Below are 10304 nucleotides of genomic sequence, written 5' to 3' on the forward strand. Positions count from 1 at the left end.
TGTTTGAAGGATGGAGTTCAGTAAATAAACAAAATTAATTAATCCTTCTGTCTTGTTTGGTTTGTGATTTCCCTTGGTACCATTCTCGAATCATTTCAAATCTATGCTTTGCATATTTTTGCTTAGCCCTGCTGACAAGCAATAAGTAACAGTAAACACTGCAAAGATTTAGAGCAACAGCAAAGTTCTGCTGTGTATGGGAAGTTTCGACCTCAAGGTTTCCGTGCGACACGCTTTGTCTTTGTGTGGCTTCCTGTTAACATAGAGCATCCTGTTCACAGTCTCGCAGTCTGCCAGACCTGCTCTTCAACCTCAGATGATGATGAACCGTTTCTGTCTTTGCTAAATCCCTCTATGGATTCAAAGTGATTGACTGTAATCATGAGTACAAACATGGCTGGATGTGTACTGGGGATTGCCTACTCTCTTCTGCTCCTTGCTTCTTTTCTCCAAGGTAATCCAGTGCACCTGCACATGTGCTCTAGTTAATATACCAGCAATGGTGAGATGTTCACCATTTGATTTAAAATGTCTGTCGACATCTTGATTCACAGGTTACCTAGCTAACAATGTGCTTTATTTGTCTACGTCATAGTGCCCAGCAGCCTATGCAATAAATTGTTGTCTCGCTTTTTTCTCTTTTTGTACTTTCAACATTATCTGATCTACTTGACAGGAGTCGAGAATGTTGAGTTGTTTTTTTATGAAACAATGGAAGCTGAGGTGGGTCAGAACATTACCTTACCTTGCTTCGTGAAAGATGCTACTGATCAGAAGATTGTCAGTATTAAATGGACGAAAAATGAAGGAACAAACCTTGCCGTGTATAACCCCGATCATGGAACTCATCTGTATTGGCCCAATGTGACAATCCAAGAGAAAAGAAATAATGCAAACAAGTTAATTGGTTCAGATCTACACCTTCCTTGGGTGAACAAATGGGACAGTGGAATCTATATCTGTGAATTCTTAAAATTCCCTCCAAGTTCACTTATCAGTAAGACAAAGCTAACAGTGAAAGGTAAGACTGCTTGATTATTTATAAACAAAAATGCTTGTTTGTGTCTCGGCGCAACATAAATATTAGCTTTTCTCTTTATTTTCCTGTGAAAAGTTATTGTCTTCCTATCATCCAGACACTATAACAGATTTTTTAAAATGAGGAAGCTATAGCCAAGCTATAATCTAAGCCCAAATAAAATCATTTGGGCTTAGATTGAAGCACCAAATGGCTTTAATTGCTTCTGCTACATTCTTGTTTTGTACAGAATTCATATTTACCTCAAATTTCTCCTCAGATGAGATCAAGCTATTGTGCAATACTTCTGAACTTGTTGAGGTTCACATTGGAGACAACGCTGCAATTCAATGCACAGTCAATTCCAATGCACAGTACAAGTGGACTAAGGTAAGATAACGAGATGCAAAAAAGAACAAAACAAAAAAAGATGATTCTTTTGTTACCCTCACCTGAAAGAAATCCATAATATCTTCTTTGCTTTTTGACTGAATTTCCACTGCAATGTAGTGTATACAAATTTATTGAGAAGAGTTCTTCAGGATATACATAAAAAAAGGGAACATTTCATTTTTACAAAAAAGCTGTAACCAGATAATATTTTTATATCGGCTTTTCTCCAAACCAGTATGTATTTCACAACAATTTCAGTGCAAAGGAGTAACTAAGAAAGCTTAAACAGGGGGTGGAGGTGTATTATGTAAAATTGACTTTTTTGAGCTTTATATCGTGTTAAAATGTTGCCTTGATTCTGTCACACATTTTTGAGGAATCCTTGAATCTCCCATGGCAGCATTTGGGGGTGCCTAAATGCTTGCTCATACAAAGTGCTGCCTGTTTTCCCAAAGCTTTGCCCTGGAGCTGCAGTGTCCAGCTGAGCTTTCTGATATTATGTTACAGCTTAAGGCCCTGTGTCTACATTTCAGATTTGAATTTTAAATTAAGAAAAGGAATTTAAAAAGTCGAAACGGTTTTCGACTTTTTGTCCAGCTGTATGATGGAAGTGACTAATTGAAACGATCACACTGGCTAACAACACTCAGTTTGGCAAGCACCACTTTTAAATTGCTTTATGGGAGCATTTCAAGTACCTAGTGGAAAACAGGAACAGGCTAATGATGGAAAAGCTTGTTGACCCAAAGTTAAAGGGCTATTTCACAGTAAGAGAAGAGAAAAAAGAAATTTGGATCAGGTCACAGGGGCAGCAGTCTAAGCAGAGAGGTCTAAACTTCCCTCTCCCCAGCAACTTGGGTCAGTTCCTCTGGGAGAATCCAAAGGCTTCCCAAGGCCTGCTGAGAAACATATTACCTCAATCGTGTCCTGGCTTTTCTTTTGGGACGTGCCCGGAACACCTCAACAGGGATGCGTCCAGGAAGCATCCTAACCAGATGCCCAAGCCTCTGCAACTGGCTCCTCTTGATAGGGAAGAGCAGTGGCTCCACTGCTTCTCCTGGATGACCAGCTTCTTACCCTTTCTCTGAACGACAGCCCGGATACTCAACAGAGGAAACTTATCTTGGCTGCTTTTATTCGTAATCTTGTTTTTTAGTTGCTAACCAGAGCTTGTGACAATAGATGAGGACGGGAATGTAGATCGACCAGTAAGGCAAAAGCTTCGCCTTTTGACTCGGCTCTCTTTTCACCACAACAGACTGGTACAGCATTAGCATCACTGCAGACACCGCATCTATCTGCCTATTGACCTCAAGCTCCTTTTTCCCCTCAGTCATGAACAAGACACCGATATACTTAAACTCCTGCATTTGGGGCATCAACCTAGAGAGGGCACTCTGACCAACATTAGTACCAGGGGAAATTCCATCCGATATACCATTTCAGGAAGACATTTTCTCAAGCAGTTATGAGGCATGGTGGCAAAACCTTAAATGTCTGCTGAGAAAATTGCACAACGGGTTGTTGTTGGTTTACACCACAGAGTGAGTGACGTAGTTGATGTCAGTCACCTTTGCTCAGCTGACCTTGAGAGGTTGAGTGGCTAAATCCTTTTCTCTGCCTATAATCCCCAGAATGCTGTGCAGTTCTGAGCTGGTATTCAGTGAAATTATCAATCAATCAATCAGACGTATTTACGGTTGATAATGATAACGTGCCTACCGATATTGTTATTGATTTCTTTTTGTCCAGCCCATTGTGTTGCTTTGTATAATGTGCTGTGTAAAATTATCTGCTATTAAGTGTAAAAGCAAAACTACTGTTTCATAGCAGGATGTTGATGTTCTAAACTGTTTATTTCTGGAATAGAACAACATGTTTGTGTCAGACAATGAATCTCTGGAGCTCTGGGAGGTGACAGAAGCCCATGCAGGAACTTACAGCCTGACAGTCAACACAGGAGACAAAAGTCTGCGTAAAGATTTTATTATCTCTGTGCTGACTACAACCACCATTTTAATGGCAGGTGAGCCTCCCCATTTCTTTGCTTCTACCTGACTCTTTGTGTCATACTCAATTTCGTCAGATCCTCAGGGCTGGATTAACAATTTGACTCTGGGCCGAAGAGACTGAATGTCTTAATAAGCTGTACTGGATCAGAAAGCTGATACTTGAACTTCCATTATTATGCTTTAGCTTACTCATTTTTAATTTTAATTAGCTGAAAGGGATGATAGAGATTCAAAGGATTTAAAACTGTCATCCAGGTCATGAGGAAGTAACGGTGAATAGATTGAGAAATACTGAAGGAAAAAAAAAAAAAAAAAAACAGAACCCAACGGTTTTTTCTGCGAATCAGTTGTTCAAAGAGATATGCATGAAAATGAAACTGAGTTCGTATGATACAGAACTCATGGGATTTAATTCATCCCCAAATCCATCTGTGTCTTTTAACAATATGCTTTTACAACTGCTGTGAGTTGGCTGTGGTCAAGTGAGAAAATAATGTCTACATGTCATCCTAAATGCATGTTTCATAAATAACTAGAGGAAAACCACCTAGATGTCAAAAGTTCTTTGTTGTCCTTCAGCTCCATGTTCAAACCACAGATATAAACAGAGAAACGCGAAGTGATGTGAGAGCACAGTCTATTGGTCAGAGTAGAGAAGTACAGCAAGAAGCAGCTAAAACAAACTGAATGGTGCTTGAAAGGAAACTGCTATACCAAACTGTTCCGTTTTCCAAGTAAGCACCGCAACAGATAAACATCCATCGTGTTAAACATGCGCTTATGGGTTACGTCATGTTTGTCTGTTAGAAGATTTTAGCGCAACCTTAAAAAGTCTCACCAAGTGTGAAGTTAGTCACAGTTTGAATATTTCTGCACATTTTAATGTGTGGACTATTGAAACAAAAAAAGCCAAGTCGTGACCTTCAACGGACCCCCCCAAATAATAATTATGTTTCCTCTGGACAAAGCAAAATGTAATTGTTAAACATGGTATTCAGTCTTATAGAAATATTCCTCCTTCAAAATGTGTTTTGATTTGCTCTGACTAAACTTGCTTAGGCAAGAAAGTATAGCTTTTGTATCCAATTTCTGAATTGAGAAGATCAGCATCCATCTTCTTCCTTAAATGGCAAATCCTTTTGTCTTTCCAGTCTTAAAAAGTGGCTACAAGAACAAGAGCTTTCTCTATGTTATAGTGTATTTATACCTTGGGGAAGTGAGAATTCATAAATGAATATCAAATGTTCCTCGACTCTGATCAACCTGACAAAGCCTTCATTGCAAAAAGCTATTTTTAACATGAGTTGTTTGGATGTTAATTGTATCTTTGGTGATTCTGTTAACTAAAAAAAAAGTATTTGAAAAAATGCTTTTTTTATTTGCATGTTTTATTTTTTTGAGGAAGTTCACCTGTTTGAATCAGGTAACTTACTTTGCAACAATCCCTTCTCCTGAAAGACCATTTGACCAGAGTGGACATTTAATTTCATTAAGTTGGTGACTTTGTCCCTACTTGGGTTTTTCAGGGTACTCCAGTCTCTTCTTACAGAGAAAAAACAAGCATGTTAGATTAATTCGCCTTGCCAAATTGCATTTATATATAAATCAGTGTGTTAGTGTGTATGGTTGCTTGTCCGTTGACCATCCAAATGTGACTTGAATGGATGGATGGATATGTGCTATTTATTTGTTTCTATTACTTTTTGCACATTGTTCATAGGATATTACTGTAGTTCCAAAACCTATTTCATGTAACATAAGCATAACCTAATTTATCTTAGTCATTGATTTTTATTATTATTCCTTGTTTTCTGACTTTCAGATCCAACACAGACAACTGAGCATCCAACTAATTCATTGCACACCAGCACTCCAATATCATTAACCACCACACTTCCAACAGACACCCAATGGACCACTCAACCAAACTCCAGCACTGTTGGAGTCCCTGCTTCAGAGCATGTAACCCCTCCAGCCACTTCAACATCTGTCAGCGTCCCTGACACCCAAACCATCACCAATTTCCTACTCAACTCCAGCATGCTGAATAATGACGTGACAGAGCTCACATCAACACAGAGAATGGCTAGTGATGTCACGAAGAATGAGTCCAGATTTAACAGACAGTCCACAGAGAACATGTTCTCGATGAGCACCACGGAGTCTGGGATAGCAGGAAGCATAGAAAGTAATGGAACAATTTCAACTGAACTCATCACCAGTAAAAAGACAGGTAATACGCAATAAATCTTGTTAATTTAACTTTAACACTAAAAAGCAGTCAGGGTCAGACAACAAAGTCTTATCATTTTATAAGTTTCCATCTGGTAGCTACATTTTCTTTCTATTTGAAACACGTTATTGTTTTTAAAAAGTTTGAATTCTTCTTTTTGCCTTTGGAGACATTGTGGAAAAGCTTGATTTTCTGTTATACAGGCCAGGTCAAAGGGTCAGAAGGTAAACCCTAAAAACATTTTAAGAACAAGACATGCTTGAAGCAAAACCACATGCCCAAAAAATAAACTCCAAAAAGCCACAAATTCCTCAAACATGGGGTCTTTCTAGACTCCAACTTTCTTAGCCTCATGTTTGATTACTTGCCAGGTGAAAAACTCATTAGATGGACCATCCAAAATTAATGCACAACCGAGGGAGGGGGTTACAAGTAACACTTTTCAGCCTCAAGGCTAAAAGTTTTCTAATATAGTGTTGCATTTATTAAGAGTGGAATCTGGAGGCAAGATGATCAATATGTCAGGAATTTCTCTGTAGCTGCCTGTATCCTCCAAATAACCAATTCTTATTTATGCAATCTGCTCCGCAGAAACCGAACGGAGTCATATCCTGTTGGTGTTCATCATCGTTCTGTTGCTGCTATTGATTCTCGTGGTCGTCATTCTTTACAGGAAACAAATCATAAAAAAGAGGTAAAACTAAAATGTTTCTCCTTCGCCAGTTCCCTGCAGCCAAACTGATTTAGCAGACATGAAAAATGCTAACATCTCTCATATTTTGAACTGTAACTCGTGCATATTTTAATGTCCACCATTGATGGCAATCAATACTTTTGCTCTCACACTCCTCTTTCAGGATGGATCTCCCGCCCCCGTTCAAACCTCCCCCACCTCCTGTCAAGTACACTGCTGCAAGACGAAGCGAGACGGAGCTTTACCCCACTTCGAGGTGCAACTCTTTATCAGCCCCTACCAGACCAATTTTTGTATGATAAACAAATGTTAACTTGTTTTGTATGACAGTAATATCTGTTGTACTTGTTGTGGTATTGCGTGGACATGTGTGCCAGAATTTTTCATTAGAGCAGGACGGTGCATCTTTATGAGATCAAATGCAGACTCCGCCCTCTACCCCACATTTATTGGCACCTTTGGGAAGCATGTGTAGAGTCTTGAAATAAATTACTCTTGATTGCAATTGAATAATCTTAGTTAAAAAGGGCTAATGGTCTCGTACTTCAAACCATTTCAAAATAAATAAATATAGCTCCGTTGCTATCATTCCCACTGGTGGTGAGATAACTAATATCCTTATGCATTGTTGCCATGTTTTAAATCAAGTTTATGTAGATATAAAAAAGGATATAATTTGAATTTTCCTGTCAGTCAAAGGCTGACTGATTATTTTAATCTTGCAAATGGAATTTCTTGTAAAACTAGGGCGTGGAAGTGCAACAATTGGCACGAAAGAGTAATATTTTAACAACCACTGTGTTGCCATCATCAGTGGTTCAAGTTCAATATTTCTAAAAGATTTGATTTGATTCTATGATTATATTCTATTACTGCCCAATGTTGTAAAAAGGCAACAAACCAAAGAAATGCAAATAACTAAGAGTTTTTGTCACATGTTGCCTACTCAGATATAGCAGTTCTATAAGCTGGCGGATCTTTTCAGTGCACAATTACTACAAATTCATACAATTTAGAGTTTATCAGCCAAAATCTTTGCGTTTCTCTGAACGAGCACGTCTGCCTTTCAAAAACGGGTGTAGTTCACACCATATCCACTAGATGGGGGCAAAATACACATTCCTTAAATGGCGATACAACAACCACCATCAGTGGGATAGATGATCAGTCATTATAGTGGTATCAAGATGATTAAATATTTTTAAGATGCGTACGTTTTTTTTTTATTGTGCGTGTGTATGAAACTATTCATTATGTTCTTTTTTGTACATTTGTATAGTGCAATTTTATTTTATTTTTAATTTTTTTGCTAAATGTATCAAATGTATTAAGTTCATTGTAAATAAAAGGAAAATAATTTTGACTCAGACATTTTTAAGGGCTTATTTTATGCCTGTAAATGATAGAAAAGCACTGAGGTTTTTTTTTGTGGAAGCTTCATTTCAGAGTGTGTTTTCTATTTGTTTCCTGCATCCTGTAATGACCGCCCACTGTCTTCTGTATAATTATATTTATGATTTTCCATCTTCATAACCAGTGAATTAGGATTTCCTGCCATGAGGCCCACTGGAGCGCTTGTGATGTAGCTGTTATATATGGTTTGTATAACCAGAAGTCCAATGTTAATGCCACTTGTGAAGCTAGGCTAAAACCCACAGACCACAGTAACTCAACATATTCAGCCACAAATTCACACTTAGGCAAAATATTCAGCAAGTGAGGAATACATGCATCACTGGGGCGGCAGCCATCTTAATGATTTACATTGAATTGTCTTCTTTCCAAAACAAGAAATGACTGGCATCTTATTCATCCACCTTGTGTGAAGCGCTGGTATCTATGGCATCAAAAAGGCCCCATCCACCATGTTTGACTGTTGATAAAGTGTTTGTGAAAGCCATTGCATTGACTGTAAGCTTTTCTCCAGAAGGCACTTTGCTTATGCATATGTACAGTTATAAATTTCTAAAAGGTGGGGGGGGAAGCAATATTATTCTTCACACTATTTAATACATCAATTACAAACCCTGAATAATTTAACAAATTACATCAAGGACCATCAGAAGCTAGTTGTTATGGTTTCAAGGTGAGTTTTGTTGCACTAAGTTTGTTTACGGTTAGTATAAAGACAAAAGTGATCTTTAAAATAAAGTTTATATATACATATTAGACGTCACAACTTCAGGTCTTTGTGCGACAGTTGAACCAGGAAGAAGATAAGATTTCTTGTTCAATATGCTTTTGTCTATGCGTTTGGTGCCTCTGTGGATCAAATTTATATTCATGCCTCAGCCTCTCTTAGCATTCGGAATTAACTTACCCTTTTTTATTTATTTGAGAAACAAATCTTCATGAGGTTTGCTGAAAACTTGTGCAGTCTCAGCAAATATTTGTAATCATGTGACAGAACCTTCCAGTAGCTACAGTATCTATCTACAGTAAAAAGGAAGCCTTGCTGTGCATAACACTGTTTATGGTTCTCTTCAGTATTGGCCCAATGTGACCATCCAAGAGAAAAGAAATGACGCAAACAAGTTAATTGGTTCATATCTACACCTTCCTTGCGTGAACAAATGGTACAGTGGAATCTATATCTGTGAACTCTTTAAATTTTCTTCAGGTTCATTTATCAATAAGACAAAGTTAACAGTGAAAGGCAAGACTGCTTGATTATTTATAAAAAAAAAACAAAAAAAAACCAGTAACAAACGAAGATGCTTGCGAGCCTGCAGAATGTATATACTACATTTCATCTTTATTTGCCAGTAACAGTTTTGTTCCCTCATCTGCCCGGCTCTATAAATGTGTCTGGCTGATGAGGGAACAGCCAGACAGTTTTAAGAGGAAGTTATGACCGTGATTTGTAAGAACTCTGGATGCATTCTGTTCCCTCATCAGATTTTAATGGTTTTTCAGCATTTCTGTATTTTTAGGGGATCAAATATACATCACATTTTCTTCCCAGATCAGGACAAATTAATGTGCAATACAAGTGAAGCTGTGGAGCTCTACTTAGGTGACAATGCTACAATTCATTGCACAGTAAGCTCCTACGCGCGTTACATGTGGACTAAGGTAAGGAAAACAGACACATAGATGAAATACAGAGATTCCAATCGAGCAGTTAACCTCTGATATTTTGGAAGCTTATAAACAACTGTAGACATCCGAAATGAGTGATTTAGTGCAAAGAATAACTGTGTTCAGCTTAATTGTTTTTATGACCAAGGATGAGAAGCTTGTTGCAGAAAATGAATGCCTGGAGCTCTGGCAGGTGACAGAAGCACATGGAGGCGTTTACAAGCTGACAGTCAACATGGGAGACAAAAGTCTGCATAAAGATTTTATTACCTCCGTGCTGACTGCAACCACCAGTTTAAGGACAGGTTAGCTTTCCAGTTTCTTTGTTGCTGCCTGTCTCTTCATGTCACACTCAATTTCATCAGATTCTCAGGGCTGGATTAGCAATCTAACAGGCCAAAGTACACTGATTATGTTAATAAACTGCACTGAATCCGAAAGCAGACACTTACATTTTATTTATTCAGCTGTAGTGAAATCTCAGTGAAGGAAATTTAAAAGCCTTGAAGCTACTAGCCATATCATAAGAAGGTAACTGAATAAACTGATAAATATCCATCCATCTACTGACCTGAGAGGTGAGTTGCTGAGGTAATGGACTCTTGAGGGAAGCCCAGACTTTCAGTTTGGTGTAGTCTTTAATTAATTAGTAATGACATAATGGAAACTTCTGTGCTGTTGCAAGCACCTGGTTTTATATTCAAATTATTTCTTGTACAAGGGTCTAAAAGAAATCAGTGCACATGCAAAATACTCAATTTCTCACTTATTAAAATGTATCGCAGCACACATATTGCGGCACAAACATTTGCCCCTTCTTTTCTCATATGGGGTTCACAGTTTAGTAGCAAATCAAAAACAGTTGTGTCTTGT

At 38.0% G+C, this 10304-nt stretch overlaps 1 protein-coding gene across 1 annotated transcript; it reads left to right on the forward strand.

The window, feature by feature from the left end:
- Nucleotides 1–268: 268 nt before the first annotated feature.
- Nucleotides 269–7671, forward strand: LOC106957598 (T-cell surface protein tactile). The gene is made up of 7 exons (XM_015048984.1): nucleotides 269–454; nucleotides 677–1021; nucleotides 1299–1408; nucleotides 3281–3437; nucleotides 5246–5656; nucleotides 6248–6350; nucleotides 6514–7671. The coding sequence occupies exons 1-7, from the start codon at nucleotides 382–384 to the stop codon at nucleotides 6647–6649; spliced, it is 1335 nt and encodes a 444-aa protein (XP_014904470.1). The 5' UTR covers nucleotides 269–381; the 3' UTR covers nucleotides 6650–7671.
- The last annotated feature ends 2633 nt before the right edge of the window (nucleotides 7672–10304 follow it).

Source organism: Poecilia latipinna, unplaced genomic scaffold (assembly GCF_001443285.1).
Source record: "Poecilia latipinna isolate Pla-1442-1.1 unplaced genomic scaffold, P_latipinna-1.0 Scaffold918, whole genome shotgun sequence".
In the NCBI taxonomy this organism is placed as follows: domain Eukaryota; kingdom Metazoa; phylum Chordata; class Actinopteri; order Cyprinodontiformes; family Poeciliidae; genus Poecilia; species Poecilia latipinna.

Coding starts and splice junctions, on each gene's coding strand:
- LOC106957598 (XM_015048984.1), top strand. CDS start 382: ATGAGTACAAACATGGCTGGATGTGTACTGGGGATTGCCTACTCTCTT. Junction 3,438..5,245: donor AACCACCATTTTAATGGCAG/GTGAGCCTCCCC, acceptor TCTGACTTTCAG/ATCCAACACAGACAACTGAG. Junction 6,351..6,513: donor AAACAAATCATAAAAAAGAG/GTAAAACTAAAA, acceptor CTCCTCTTTCAG/GATGGATCTCCCGCCCCCGT.